Genomic DNA, 15,377 nt, shown 5'->3' with positions numbered 1-15,377 from the left:
CGGTATGCATGTTTACTTCTCAGATTTTCAGACTTCAGGCACTTTGAATATCTGATCCCAATGTTTTGTTTTCTTTTTTTTTTTTTTTCCCCTCCTACCTTTTAATAATTTGTGTCAGGCTAAACGATTTTGTTAGCATCAGGAGAATTCCTTTCTTGTTAGGCCATCTAACTTTTTCTTTAGGAACAAATGCTGGATTTATTGATTTTTGTTTGGTTTGTGCAGTGTTAAAAAATCCCATGGCATTTGGGTTTCCTGTTTTCCGGTCTGTGTTTCACTCTTGAAGGCAGGCCAGCCTCTGACTGAAGTGCAGCGTTACGGATGCTTGCTGTCTTCTCTAAGTAGACTATTTTGGAACTGCAAATGGGAGCTGAAAGTTTTCCAGAGTCAGGATGTGATAACTGAATCTGCTATCCCTTCCAGACATTCCCATTGCAAATGGTTTGTGGGAGGTAACAGCTTAAAAGGTTGCAGGAGAGATACCTTCTGTACACTCTTCCTCGCTTCCCAAGCCCAAATGCAGCATTCAGAATACTCATTGCCAGGCTGTTTCGATGCGGACCTTATTCCTGAAGGAAATACTAGCTTGGCAGCTCTTAAATTAATTTTTCTTTCTGCTTTTATATCTCCAGTCATTTAAAGAACTGAAACCATTTTTTAACATATATGAAAGTCAAGTGCTATCTTAGGAAGAAATGTCTGAAACTGTGGCAATTATAAGAGTCGGAGATGTGAATAGGGTGTCACCTGTGTCTTGGTCTGGCTGTTGGCCCTGATGAGGGAAGCTGCAGTCAATTTCCACTGATTCTTGAAGAAAAAGAATCTGGGCTAATTCTCCTCTTTAGTTCCAGTTGTCTGGGATAGAAAGAAAGAAAGAAAAAAAAAAAGGTGGCAACTTTCAAGGTAGATAAAGGTCAATAAATTACACTCTTTTTTCTGTTATTGAGAATAATTTAGGAATTTTGAGTTCATTGTCTGAGCACTAAGTTTGTGAGGGTAGCAGGATGTAATTACATCAGGGCAGCATGTACCTCCTGTTGCTATTTGTGCTGAAACGTCTGGTCAAACCACTACAGAATTTCTCCACAGAAGTCAGTGTCTGATGTCGGATTCTCTTTGTGTCTCCCAGCTTGCAGAGTATTTTTGGGTTTCTGTGTTAAGCTACAAACATGCAGAGTCATAACACTGATGTGAGAAAAATCTACAGCGCAATTGGGAAGCGAGTAGTGCCACGTCTCCTTCTTGTGTAGGTTTTGTGCTAAGTACCGGCCTGTGCTCTGCAGGCTGCTGCTCTGCGGCTCTGCTAATGGGCTGCTGTTTGTAAATTACTTTGATGGATGGTTGCAAGTAGCATTTAAGACAGACTGGTTTGCCAGGGAGGAGGAAGAGAGGGCTTCACATCTTGGGTTTTTTTTTTTTTACAAGATCCTTTTTTTTTTTTGTAGTTGTTGCTCTTTCAGAGGAAGGAAGGAAGGAAGAAGAAAGGTGTAATGACCAAGAAGTGACTGATGTTGAGCTGAATGTGCAAAGACTCCAGAGGAAAATCAGAGCCTTGAGAATGTTGCAGTTAGATTTTGAGTGGAAGGAATGAAGATGCTGAAAAGCTTTGATTCAAGTAGCATTAGTCCTGGATAGAGGGGGTTGAGTTTAAATACCCGGTTAATCTCGTTGTTCTGTAAATTTTTCAGCCTCTACTACAGTTGCTCAAAGAGAAGCAACAGAAAGTTGGGTTTTTTCCTTTTAAATGCACTTTACAAACTCTTTCTACATCTGAATAATTTTAGGAGCATTCTGTAAAAATTATGGCTTGTTTGCTGACTGCAGATACGGTGTACTGATATGTGTTTTTTACCTCCAGTTACTGTTTCTTCAGAATATACAATATACAAAGAACTTTATTGAAGAAAGCTGTTCCTTGAAAAAAAGCAAATGCTGTTTTCCAGCATGCTGTTTATTTATTTAGCAAATGAGGATTGGTACAGTGTCTTTGTGAAATGTACTGTGAGTGGTAGAGAACAGCAGTGCTGTAGGGCATTTTTATATTTCCATATTAAAAAATAGCATTTAGCAACCCACCCCTAGTCGAGTGCCTGATGAGAAGCGATGGTGTCTTTCTGAGAATTAATTCCAACAGCAGAATAAATAAGTGCTCTTTCAGATTTGAAGAGCAGTTGAAAAACACCAGCTTTTCCTCTTTGTGGTCAATGGCAATTTACACAGACTTGACACTGGCTGTTACTACATTAGTAACTCCTTGTAACAAGCTCAGCTGTAAGAAAGGCACTTGCTTTTAGGAGGTTTGTTGTCATTGGATACTGCAGTACTGATTTACATTACTGGGAAGTGCTATTTTTACCACAAGTCTGCTTCAGCCTCTGGCAATACCAGCTATTTCGGCGCAGTTCCTGCCTCCTGCCCCTCCGGTTGGCATCTCTGTTGTCACACAAACAGATGCTGCCATTTGTTTATTTCTGCCTCCCCACATTGCTCTGTGGCTCGGCTGGCCTCTAACCTGCTCGCTCCTCTGTGCTCAGAGCGGTTGTGCTCTCCTACTGGAACGTATCCCCCGCACCAACAAGGTGAAGGTCTCCTGCCTTCCATGTCTCCCCCGCTTAGCTTTGGGCTATTCCAGGAAAGATCACAGTTTGTTTACTCCTCAGTCCTGCTTTGCCTGGCCGATGGCTGCGCTTTGCTCAGGTGTGAGGAAGAGAGACCGGGAAGTTGGTCTGGGTGAGGTCGGTTGGGAAGTGTTTGCTGCACGCAGGCTTCGTGCCGGGTGCTGTCCAGTCTCAGTGCGGGTGGTGGGCCCTGGCTGCCTTTTGGGGAAAGCCTCAGCTGCCTTAACAGCATTTTGTCTGGCAGGGCACAGCCAAAGGCCCTGCCTGTGCCAGAGGGCTGTGATCTGCCAGCTGGTGGCAGCTGGCACCTGGCATTGCGAGGGAGCAGGCCCACGCAGAGGCCTTGCTCGCCGCCATTGGCAGCCTGCGTTGGAGCTGCTGCTGCGTCATGCGGCGCTCCGGGAGGCTCGTGCTGTTGCTGTGATCCTACAGATCTTCCATCGTGTGGCATGCAGAGTCCTGGAGGGAAAGAAAGCTGAGACTAGAAGCTTGGCCCCTTTGGTGCAGTGGTAGTTTGTCAAAAGTGAGCCTCACATCCTACTGGAAGGGACTGAAGCTTCTTTAAGCAAACGGAGGTTTCAGCAGAGTATTGGAAGAAGGGCTTGGCTGAGCTCTTCCCTTTTTCTTCTTCCTTCCCACAAGCAACTGAAAACTCCATTTCTTTTGGGCAATAAACCCCTTTCTTTCTGTGCAGACACTGCTCTTTTCTCCTCCAGTACAGGTAAAAGGCAGCTATCTGCCCAATATAGGTTGGTTTCTTTCTTTTCTACCCCAAAACTAAGAACAAAGTTAAGAATTACCTTTCTTCCTCAAGGGAGTGGGTGAAGATGAGACGCTGCCAGCATAACCTGGCTTTTCTATCCTGTGTGGCATCCCAAAATGAGATGATAGCTGGAAGTATGAGAGTGGTGATGGTGTATCCATGCGATCAGTCACGCATAGTCGTGCACGCACCATTGCATTATTGTGAATTGCGTCTGTGTGTGCAGTGAAGACAAGGCAGTTGCACAGCCCAGATTAGGGCAGGGAGGGCCACTACTATTGTAGCTGAGTGTCTGGAAATTAACACATGGCAGGAGCCATGTTGATGGTGTAACATTCAGCCACTCTCCCAGCCTCCAGCAGGATGTGTCTGTGATGTGGTAGTGGGGGCAGGGACAGCTCTATTCTGCCTTGAGATGCCACACAGACACTCGATGGATTTCTCAGCAAGATGAAGCTTTCAGACTGCGTATGCAAATGGGTGCTGGTTTAGCTGGGGGAGAGCTGACAGCAGTTGTAGCTTTTCCCCTCTGCAGGGCGGGCAGTGGAGGAGTGAGACATACTTATTTGGAGGGGACGTTGGGGGCCACTGAGGTGCTGGCAGACATTAACAGCTATGAAGTGGTGGTCCTGGGCCAGCACACACCTCTTCTGCTCATTCCCTAGCTTCACCCTTGTGGTGAGTTGACCCTGGCTTGAGGCCAGATGCTGACCAAAACCCCTCTATCACTCCTCAGCTGGACAGGGGAGAGAAAAATTTAAGGAAAGGTTTGTGGGTCAAAATAAGGACAGGGAGGGATCACTCGGCAATTAGCATCACAGACAAAACAGACTTGACTTGGGGAAAAAATCAGAGTAATAATGATAATAAGAAAGAAAACCAAATCTTAAAACACTTTCCCCCTACCTCTCCCTTCTTTGTAGGCTTAACTTCATTCCTGATTTCTCTACCTCGTCCCCTGTGAGTGGCACACGGGGGATGGGAAATGGAGGTTCCAGTCAGTGCACTACACGTTGCCTCTGCCACTCCTTCTTCCTTAGAAGACTCCTCACACTCTTCCTCTGCTTCAGCATGGGGTCCTCATGGTCCCTCCATGAACTTCTCCCATGTGGGCTGCAGTTCTTCATGAACTGTCCCAGCATGGATCTGTTCTACAGGGTGCAGACCAGACTGCTTCACTAGAGTTTCCACACAGGGTCAGAAGTCCTGCCCGCAAACCTGCTCTGGCATGTGCTCCTCGCTCCATGGGTCCACAGGTCCTGCCAGGACCCTGCTCCAGCGTGGGCTTCCCATGGGGTCACAGCCTCCTTTGGGCATCCACCTGCTCCAGCATGGGGTTTTCTATGGGCTGCAGGTGGGATCTCTGTTCCCCATCATCCCCCATGGGCTGCAGCAGGACAGCCTGCCTCACCATGGTCTTCTCCACAGGCTGCAGTGGAATCTCTGCTCCAGGTGCTGGAATTGGCATTGGTTCTGTTGGCATGGGGAAAGCATCTAGCAGCATCTCACAGGACCCACCCCTGTAGCCTTTCCCCACCACCCCCCAGCCTTGCCATGTAAACCCAGTACAACTCCAAACACCCTTGTCCCAGGCTCTACTCCTCAGTCCAGATTCAAATTCAGGTCGTTCCCAGGGACTTCTGTCCATAGTTCCCCATTCTTTGTTTGTTCCTGTCATTCCTTGTCCTGCTCCAGCCTCTTTTTCCTACCCCTTTTCATCAGACCAACCTCTCTGCTCCTCTGATGCCTCCTTGGCTTTCCTCTGAGGCTCTCCATTGCCTTTTCTAACTTCTTGCATGACACTGTCCCCATTTTCTTGCCCAGCTGTTTTAGTTACCCCATGCACCTTTAGGTCTGTGCTGATCACACTCTGTTTGTTCAGTCCCAGCCTCTCAGCAGCCAGCACTCCCACAGTCTCTGCTTTGTGTTAACTCTGGACTCTGAGATCCATGGCACAGCTGCAGCACTAAGGTTTTGTAGAACATCAAGTGTTGAATATTTTTATTCTGCGTTTTTACAGTACCTAGAGGATTTACATGTTTTCCTCTGCTGTTTTGTCCAAGCTACTGGACAGAGGAGGTTGAATATGTTTTGATTCAGTAACAGACTGGTGGTGTCAGTTCTTTATCCATTCTTCCAAATCATTTTTGGCTGAGGACAAGCTGAGATTTTCCTGTGTGTAGAGCATCATCCTGTCCTAGTGAGAACCCCAGGCATGACGCAGATTTCCTTGATGCACGAGCTGAGGAGCAGGGCTCTGGAGCATGCAAAGGCCACTGGAGCACGCAGCAAGTTATCCAGTGGGTATGGCAGGCTGTTGAGTTCACAGGCAGCTTTCTAGCAAACCCTAGGATTGCTTTGGCAGCCCCCTTGGTTGCCCGTGGTGATTCTTTCCTTGGGGGAGCAGACGTTTTTGTGGGCTGTACATCTTCTAACAGTGTGTATTTTCTCCTCCACATCTGTGCTGCGCTGTGGGGTCACTGTTAAAACCCAGCTAGCTTTCTCCATGGGGAATATATGACAAATGCCCTTTGTGTGTTGAATTCCTGTCGAGATATTTAGTGGCATCCCTGAATTGCCTTTCTGTCAACAGCAAGCAGGCAGTTTGACCTGCCAGGTTTAGCATGTGTTTATAGTGAGGCTCTCCAACCATGACAGGACAGATTAACGATTAAATTGTGACCAGTTTCCCAGCAAACACTGATAAGCTTAAAATCAGAGGAGGAGGAATGTTGGCTGCCCGCAAGCAAAGTGCCAGTTTTATTACCCTTGGAGTTTATTGCCCTTCCTAATTAAAATCCCAAACAATCCCCACCACCACCTGCGTCTGCACACCTCCTGTAAGTGTGATGTAAGGTGACTGCAGTGTGGCTGGGAACACGCAGAAGGCGGGTGGTACAGGCTGTTTGCAGTGAGCACAGATGACACCATGGGTTCAGCATCGTTTTCCTTCCCTGATTATTTATTTACATTGTTAGGATGACCTGGGTGGGGAATGGCTGCTCACTCAACCCCACGTCCTTGCTTATACATCCACCCTCTTTGGAAGCTTCATAGGACTGTTGACCTGCTTTATGCTCCCAGTCACGTCATGAGTTGCCAAAAGGCTTGTGTTTCCACAGTGCAGTGGGACAATATAAACGGATGCTCTTGGCCACCCTTCCCATGTGGGGAGAAAGTGGGCTGCAGCACTTGGCTTGTGACAGCACTGCGTACCGGTGTCCAAAATACACACTGTGCTAGCTCCCTGCCCGAGTGTTTGGGAAATGAACATTAAGTCCTACCCTGCTGCACGGGCCTGACTGCATTTGATGAATTGGAGTCAGTGCTGGCAAAAAGGTAATTGCTCATAATTATGACAAATCCTGCGCAGTGCCCATACTGCGAACCACAAAGCTTTTGTCCACTACCACTTACCCAGCTGCTTAAAAAGCTCTCCTGTTAAAGTGCATGAAGCTCAGAAACAGCTTTCAGGATCTGGTTGTTCACATTTCATTGAGGACACTGAAAAAAAAAATTGTTCTGTTTGAGAACTTGCTTCTGTTCCCTGGAGTTTCTCCTGATGTCGGGGAGTAGGAAGTGGACTGCAGGACAAGGGAAGGCTCTGCAGCACAGCAAGAGGCAAGCAAGGATGGCTATTAAAAAGAAGTCTGAGCATTGCTCTTGAGTTGTGTCCTTGGTACAAATCCCCAGTGATGTTCATCCTTCCAGTGACAGCTGCAGGCATGTCACTTCCTTGCTTTCTGTATTAGTGAACAATCTCTCTGCCTGTTTTTTTTGGGTTTGCATTTTCATCAATAAGAAAGGGTTTCTGGTATCCATCAGGAGTGTTTGCTTCAGCAGGTGTGCCTGCATGAGAGAGCAGCCTGTGTGTTACCTCGCCAGTGTGTAACTGCCAGCATGAACGGCCTTTGCTTTCCATACACTGTATCACTTCGGTTTATGGTCAGTGCTGTCAGCATGGGTCAGTTATGTTTACAGAGCTCCACTGAGTCAAGTATCCTGGCTGGGTACTTTGAAATGCCGGATACTTTCATAGCCACAGGCATCTAGAGCTGTAATTGTTGAGATCAGAGCGCTGCAGTTTGTGGAGTAGAGAATTTGATCCTCCCTTCCAAGTGCAGTGCTGCAGGTCTTGGCTGGGCACGCTGTCTGCCCTCGTCTTGGGGACTCCGAGCCCACTGCTGAGTGCAAGCCCCCACTGAAGTGGGCTCCTCTGGCATGGCAGGCCTCATCACCAGCCAAGTTCTTCTCAGTAAATACTCTTCCCTTCTTTTCTGTCTTCCAGTGTCAAGATGGTGCTGATGTGGACCAGTGGGGACACATTCAAGACTATTTACTTCATCTTCAATCAGGCCCCTTTCCAGTTCTCCATCTGTGGACTCCTGCAGGTTTTTGTGGACATCGCCATCCTGTTGCAGGTTTACTTGTACAGCTCCTACCCTCAGAAGCCCGTGTCCCACACTGCACACCCAGCCAGCACCAAGGCCCTGTGAGGCACTTACCTGCACGGGCTGCAGGTCACTGGTGCTGTGGAGTCGGCGGTGGCAGCTCCTTTTCCACGTGTAAATACTCCTGTGTTGCTGAGTTGAAAGCAGAAATGAGAACGAGGATTGAAAATCTGGCTGCACTTCCAGCTCACGAGGTTTTATTTTAAATAACTTGCTCTCTCTGTTTTCAGACTTAGCTGTACAGAACTGTTTCTTGGTGGGGGGAGGGGCACTTTATTTTTTGCATATGTACCTACAAGCCTTATCAATTCACAAATGTTTGTATATTTAATCACAAGGGCTGGATGGTTTGTGGTTTTAATGCTATTTAAAAATGTTACACCACAGAAATTATAGGATATTTTGTCTGAAACTTTTACCTATTTATATGATATAAAGTCTGTATATTGACAGGAAGTTTGTGGCATATGCTAGCATTCAGTATCTCCACGGAGTAGGAAGAAATATTGAAGAGCAAATGCAGGAGCTTTCTCTTTTCTATAAGAAGGTTGTCTGGTGAGCAGAGGTCAGGGCAGGAGGCCCTGCAGAAGAGGTGATCAGCCAGAAATGAACCAGCCCTACATACAGCATAAAGCATCACTATGTAGAGTGAGTGGCAGGTGTTCACCCCCACTGCAGGATCAGTGTGGCTGGCGGACACACCAAGGAGATGAAGGGGTACGAGTATGGATGATGCTGGAGCCGTGTTTAGAGCAGGCATCAGCCGAAAGGAGGAGCTAACAGGAGACTGCAGGTAACTTAGGTATCTGTGCTTGGAAATGATGGGGTGTTGGGGAGAGCCCACGCTGCACTCGGGGTGCAGCTCTGCTCCTGCAGCTGTGCACAGGCCAGAGCTGGGCTGGAGGTTGTCAATCATAAACCAGGGGGCCAGCACACGTGTTGCCAGTATTGCCAGGCAAGTATTTAGAGACAGTGGTTGAGCCACAGAGGAGCTGCACTTCCATTGCCTCGGAAGGGGAAGTGACAAAGCTTGAGATGCGGGAAAAGCCGTGTCCTATGGAGTAGGACTAGCATCAGGCAGCTTGATTTGTTGAGGCTGAGATCCCTGTTGATGTTGTTTAATGCCAAACAAGAACCAGTTTATGTTTTGGGTTTTCTCTTGCATTGACCGAAGAAGAAAGGAGTCCACGTTTTCCTGTTTCTGTTGCTCAAGATCTTCCAGGCTCTTGGAAGAATCAGCAGCCAGTACTTAGAGGGACTGAGAAAGCTGGAAGAGCAGGGAGTTTATTTGTAAGTGTAGATGTTGTCTGTGTGTGGCTGTTTGCCAGCGTAGGTCACCGTGCCCTTTCTGACAGCTGCACGTGTCCAGCAGCTGCAGGTGGTGTGGACCTGGAGGGGGCTGTGAGGGAGCCCCTGGGCTGCTGCCAGCTGCCATCATGAAACCGCCCTGGTTGGTATGGGGCAGCCCTAGCAAGGCGCTTGGTCCCAGGAACAGCTTTGCCTGTGCTGCTTTCTTCCTCCTGAAGCTCCCTCCCTCCCTGCTGCTGGCAGAATCCCATCTGACCACGTGTTAGACCCGGGGCTGAGTTTTGAGAATTGTTTTTTTTCTCCAACATGAGCCCAAGAGCTTATGTTTTTTCACCTATGGCAGCAAGTCCGAGTTTTAGTAACTTCAGTGTGTAAATCAGACTCTTCCCCTACTCAGTCAAGTCTTGTGATCTGAGTCTGGGCTGTCTTCACTGGTGGCAGACTGTCCTCTGGAGGGGAAGTGTCCGCAGGCTGCAGCCATGGTTGCACGATGCTCAGTTGGGAATTGATGCCCACTGTAAGACAGAGAAGAGTGGGCTCTCCCTGTGCTGCTTTAAGGGACTCGTGTCCCTTCTCAGCCAGGCAGCCCCAGGCGGACAGGGGCTCCCACTGCTTTGGGTGCTGACACGTTGGTGGTAGAGGCCTGAGGTCCAAAACATGTGGGGCGAAGTCCTGGCCTGGGGACAGGCTGTCCCACCCTTTGGTGGGGACGCGGAAGGACATCCTCGGGAAGTCCCTCCTGCCCTGGCAGATCCAGGAAAGCAGAGCCAAGGAGAGCTGCCGTTTCCGAGGGCTGGGCACAGAAGGCTCTGCCCCGGCACCGACTCCATGCTTTTTATTCAATATTTTAGGCCTGAAGTGACCTTACTAAGACGATGTATCCGGCATGGCAGACTATGAATGTTTTGTTCCTCTCTTTACTGCAGTGTTCTGGTTGTGTTACAAGAACATCTGGGCTTTGTCTTTTCTAATCAAAAACTTATTTAATGACTGGCTTCTCTGGTATGCTGCTTTAATGAGGATTGTATTTCTACTGTATGCAACAAACACTTTCTTGTGTATTTTAATGGTCTGAAATTTGGGTTTTTTTTTTTAATAACTTGTAATTATAAGGTTTTTTGTATATGGTGGTCTTTTTTCTAATATTCTATCAAACGGGGATATAAGAAATAAATGGCTCTTGGGAAATACACTTCTATATGTTATAGCTTCACCTGGAAGTGCACGCTTCTAGCCACCTCTTTGGCTTTGAACTACAGGCATTACTGAGGACAAAACAACTGTTGTTTTTAACTTCTGTGACTCTTCCCTGGGCAGATTCTTGAGTCTGTCATCAGCACCCAAACCACTGAGCTCTGCAGACCATTTCTCATTCACACCAGAGCTGCACATGCTGGAAGAGAAGCCAGTGGATCCATGTCTAAAGTCATCTCCTGTATCTCCGGCATTTAGCAAGGTGGGACTCTTGGCCAGGAACTCCTGAACTTCATCTTGCAAGACTCTTTAGGGACAAAGTGTTACAGGACTTTGGGTTTGTTCCTTAATTGTCAGGAAGTATCTGTATCAATGATCACCTCAGAAAATAAGAAATCAGTTCCTTTAAATGCATCTCTGAATGTATGGCACATTTCATGGAGTTTATTTTCTTTGTCAGTTGCAATGTTTTTTTAAATAAAAATTACCTGTTATATATAAATTGCAGTGCTGCTTTGTTTTGTTCAGATAAGAGGTGCATGCCTCTTATCTCGTACTATAAACTGTCTCGTCTAAAGGATTAAGCAGCTCGTGTGTCTTTCTTCCTGATGGGTGGGTAACACAAGGCATAAATTGTCCTGAGGTCATGATGTATGACAGGGATTTGGGATTTTTCTGTTCCCTGCTCTTCCATACATCCTGGGGTAAACTTACCCTCATGGCCATCTTCCATATTTGTGATGCTCACAGTAAAAGCAAATTACTAACAGATTATTAAGTAGCTTTAAAAAAACCTCTGTACCCTGCGAACTCTGTAATGAGGTCAAAGATGGGACACGTGGCTCTTTGCAGCCTCCGCGGGGAAGATGAACAAACGGAGTTTGTCATCTCATGGCCAACCGCTGTGCCAAGAGCCGTGACCTCTCCCCAGACAGCCAGGCCCAGCCTTGTGGGTGGAGTGCGGCTGCTGGGCCCTGCCAGGCTGCTGCCCCAGGCTGTCTGGCTGCTCTGCTGTGGGGAGGTGGTTTGCTGTTGCTGCGCGCAGTGGCTGCAGAAGCTGGGGAAGGGGAGTCGGTGGGAAGAGAGGGCTGGGGCACAGGAGAGATGGTCAGGAAGGGCAGGAGAGAGAAGTGGGAGGGACCGAGCTTCCTCAAAGAAGGGGCTGAAGAGAAGAGACTCTTGGAGCAAGGGAGAGTGGAGGAAAACCAAGACCTGGAAGGGCAAAGGGAGGTAAGTCAGTGAAGTGGAGGTAGAGAAGAAGGAAAACAAGGGTGGGAAGTAAAACCTGCCTTGTTTTACTTGTTGCAGTCTGCAGGAAGTGGAGGACCATGGTGGGCAGTGACCTGAGCAGTTCCCACAACAGCTGAAGCCTGCACATTACTCGTAACGGTTGCACCATCTACCCCAGATGGCACTGGAGTTACTGGCCATGGCCCTGGCACTCACTGAGGGGGAGGTACTGGTGGGACTGGCCCTGAATGAAAGAATGGGGAGCCCCTTCAGTAAGCAGGAGCTCTCAGCCACCTCTGGATGCAGGAGCAGCTGGGACAGTGACAGGACCCTGTAGCTACCGGTTTGAGGTGATTATTGTTGCCAGCTGCTGGAATTTGTATGCCCAGGCCTGCACGTGCTGCCCCTGAGCCAGCTGGGTGGCAGAGGGGCTTTGCTCGCATGCACTGTGAGTCTCTGTCCTCTGAGAGAGGAATTTTTTCTCCTTGGGGCAGACCCAGTGTGCTACAACCATGAAGCACAAGGTTCTGTCTCAGAGAAGCACCTCTGGCCACCCGTGACACTGGCATGTATGCAGACAGCAGTGCAGCGGTTATTAAACGGCCTTAAAACTTCCACGTACTCCCTCAAAATAAAAACCCACCAACAAGCACACACAACAGAACCAACACTTCTCCAGCAGCTGCTGATCAAAAGCACTGAGCGTCACCCGAAACAACAGCGACACTGGGTGAAACTCGCTCTCCTCTGGGTATCTTTTATGTCTGGCAACGTGTGCATCGCTTCACAGGGCTTCCAAAAATAATTTGTTTAAAAGGTTCCTGGTTTATATTTGTTTCCTCGTCTCAATAGATAAAATGAAACTTTATTAAAAGCCAGGCCTTGACTAACAGACATAATGAGTGGGGTTTGTCACTTTATTAAAACTCTGTGCGTGCTGGAATTAATTACGTGCCTTTGAAAAACACAAAGGACTCGCTATTGTAGGACAATAGCAACTTGATGGAGCGCAGCGGCAACGCGGCGTGTGTCATCGGCCTGGTTTTCTATAGAGCAGCTGAGCTGCAGCTTGCTGTCCCGGCGCTGTGTCTGCCTGTCGTGCTGTGGTGCCAAGAGCGGGGCTCGTTGGCGGTGGCTTGTTAGCACTGCACGTGAGAGGCTCTTCCTTCTGCAAGGGCACCTGCTCCAGCTACCGCTGCTCGGGCGCGAGGGGCTCACCACCCTCAGGGGGTGCGTTCTCCACACCGCCACGTCCACGCCAGCCGCGCAGCGCTGCACGGCACCCGGCGTGCGCGAACCAAGGCACCACCAAAGGTGGACTGGAGGGTTCACCTGGCGAACGTGTGGGGGTCCCACCTAAAAGACCAGGCACCTGAATGCCACCAGGAAACGAGCTGCTGCCCCACAGCACGGTGCCATCCTCTGCCCCCATGCTCTGCTCACTCTGCCAGCTTGCATTGAGCCGGCTGCAACGCCGTATCCCTGACGCCAGAAGTCAGCAAGCCTTAGCGCAAGAAATGCCTGCGTCAGAATTAAAGGTACAATAACGTTAAAATCTCTGGTGAGTCACGGTGCCCCAGTGCTGGCACTGCTTTGCCAGGAGGCTGAGTCAGCCCAGGCACTGTCCACTAGCCCTTGGCCCTCCTTGCCCGATGCAAGGAGTGGATGCACTCCTTCCTGGTGGTGCTGGGCAGGGAATGATGGGCAGAGCTGCGGGTGCAGCTCTGTTGGGTTTGCCTGAAGGTCCTTCCAGACAGCAGGGGGTTTGGAGACCCAGGAGCAGCCTGCAAGGTACCGGAGCTCGATTTTGCAGCCTCTGTCTCTTGTAGCACTCACCAGCAAGCTCTGCATGTCACACACCATCCTGGTTTAACCCACCATCGTGGTTTAACCCATCTGGCAGCTAAAACTGCCACACAGCCCTCCACTTACTCCCCCCACTAGTGGGGTGGGAGAGAGAACTGCAGGGGGGAGGGAGGAGTAAAACTCACAGGGTGAGATAACAGTTTAATATGACAGAAAAAGAAGATGATGATAAGGGCGTGCAAAACAAGTGATGCACAGCACAATTGCTCACCACCCATGCACAGCTAGTTCTGCACTGCAGCCTAAGCCCCCAGCCAGCTCTCCCCAAGCTAAATACCGAGCATGACATCATACAGTGTGGGATAACCCTTTGGTCAGTTTGGGGCAGCTGTCCTGGCTGTGTCCCCTCTCAGCTTCTTGTGTGCCCCCAGCCTCCTCCTTGGTGAGGCAGTATGAGAAGCTCAAAAGTCCCTGACCTGATGTAAACATTGCCTAGCAACAACAAAAACATCGGTGTGCTATTCAATGTTATTCTCTTCCTAATTCCCAAACACAGCACTATACCAGCTGCCAGGAAGAAAATTAACTCTCTCCCAGCCAAAACCAGGACATCTTGCTGCTCTGAGCTGTGTTAACAGTGACCCCACTGTGCTGCTTAGGGCTGTTTGGCATGGCTATGGCAGCAAAGGGGCAGTATCAGGGCTGCTATGGGCCTGTGGCGTGGGACCCTGGTTGGAGCACTAGCACACATGGCTTCACATCTGCATGGTAAACACACCCCCCCCCCCTTTATCTCCACACACACACACACACACACACACACCCCCAATCATGAGAGGTGAGCAATCAGCAACAAAGCTTCTAATTTTTATTAAAATACAACATAATCTTTTATTGCCCATTCCTCCACTCCTACAAGGAAGGGCTTAGCAGGGGAATTCACTAACGTAGGACTGGCATTACAACACACACTGAGGGAAAACCGCCCCACACCAGACACACGCCATCTTCAGTGCAGCAGCTCCTGTTCCCTTCCCGGCAGGAGGAGAACAATGGAGGGCGGCACTGCGTGGCTTTAATACAAACGGGGGTGTCGGTACACGAGGCCCCATTTCCCTTCGCCCCTGATTGTACCCCACCTTCAGCAGCACTGGAAGTCTCACACAGTGTGCCGAACAGGACCAGCTACACAGGCCCTCCAGGGAGGAGGCCGGAGAGCTCACAGGGTTGTGGGGGCAGCAGTAAACAAACGTACAGATGCCACCATATGGTTAATTTCTCCCATTAAATTGACTTAAACCTTTGGAGAATTAGGAAGAGCCAGAACAATAACTCTAATTTTTAGATGACAGGATTGCTTTTTTCTCAGTAGGGAATAAAAATGAAAAGGCTTCTCCTAACACAGAGCACAGTTGCTACACTGCAGCCTGGGACAGAGCCCACTGAAGGCATCTCACTGGCTTCACTGGGTTTGGACTACTCCACTTTGCACAGAACTGTAGTCAGTGCAGCCACTGTGGCTGAGGAAGAGTATGCAGGGGAGGGCTTTGCTGCTGGTTTACCATCACCCTCCCCTTCCTGGGCCATGTGTAGCTCAGGGGTAGCTGTATATTAAACACGGTTTTCAATATGTAAGAGATGGAAATAGGTAGCAGAGAGTGGAGAAATGTCCTGTAAAGATACCTGTTATATTCCGCTGTTAGCAAAAGAAAAAAACCCCAAACCCAGACAAGTTAACATTCAGTACCACAGTCGGGAGGATTGCCTATGTATAGGTCTGTTATGGGGCTAAGATACAAAGCTCAGGGTGGTAACTACGCGCATGGGCTACGTAACGAATGCTGCGCTAGCGCACAAGTCCGAGCTGGCAGCTGGCGCTGCCTGAGCCGTACACCAGACAAAACCAAGCCCCTGGGAAGCCCAGGCGTGTCTCTGTCCTTCCTCTGCCCTCACACCTTGGCTTGCCTGAGGGCCGTGTCCCTTGGCAGAGCTGCTGAAACAACCCCC

The 15,377-nt window shown here is 49.0% G+C and overlaps 1 protein-coding gene across 3 annotated transcripts in view; it reads left to right on the top strand.

Annotated features, from left to right (window-relative positions):
- SLC66A2 (solute carrier family 66 member 2) overlaps nt 1-7,877 on the top strand; it is a gene marked incomplete at both ends in the record, with an annotated part of 67,936 nt that extends 60,059 nt beyond the window's left edge. For 2 of the 3 annotated variants that reach the window (XM_084259977.1, XM_084259976.1), the window contains one exon: nt 7,670-7,877. In XM_084259977.1, the coding sequence (XP_084116103.1) occupies nt 7,670-7,877 (208 nt within the window). The remainder of the gene's footprint in view (nt 1-7,669) is intronic. The other variant, XM_084259978.1, reaches the window with a different exon arrangement.
- Nucleotides 7,878-15,377: the final 7,500 nt, after the last annotated feature.

Source organism: Gallinula chloropus (assembly GCF_964237585.1).
Source record: "Gallinula chloropus genome assembly, chromosome: 2".
NCBI classification, from domain to species: Eukaryota; Metazoa; Chordata; class Aves; order Gruiformes; family Rallidae; genus Gallinula; species Gallinula chloropus.
The sequence above is the reverse complement of the archived record's forward strand: the minus strand, read 5'-3'. Positions and strand labels throughout refer to the sequence as shown.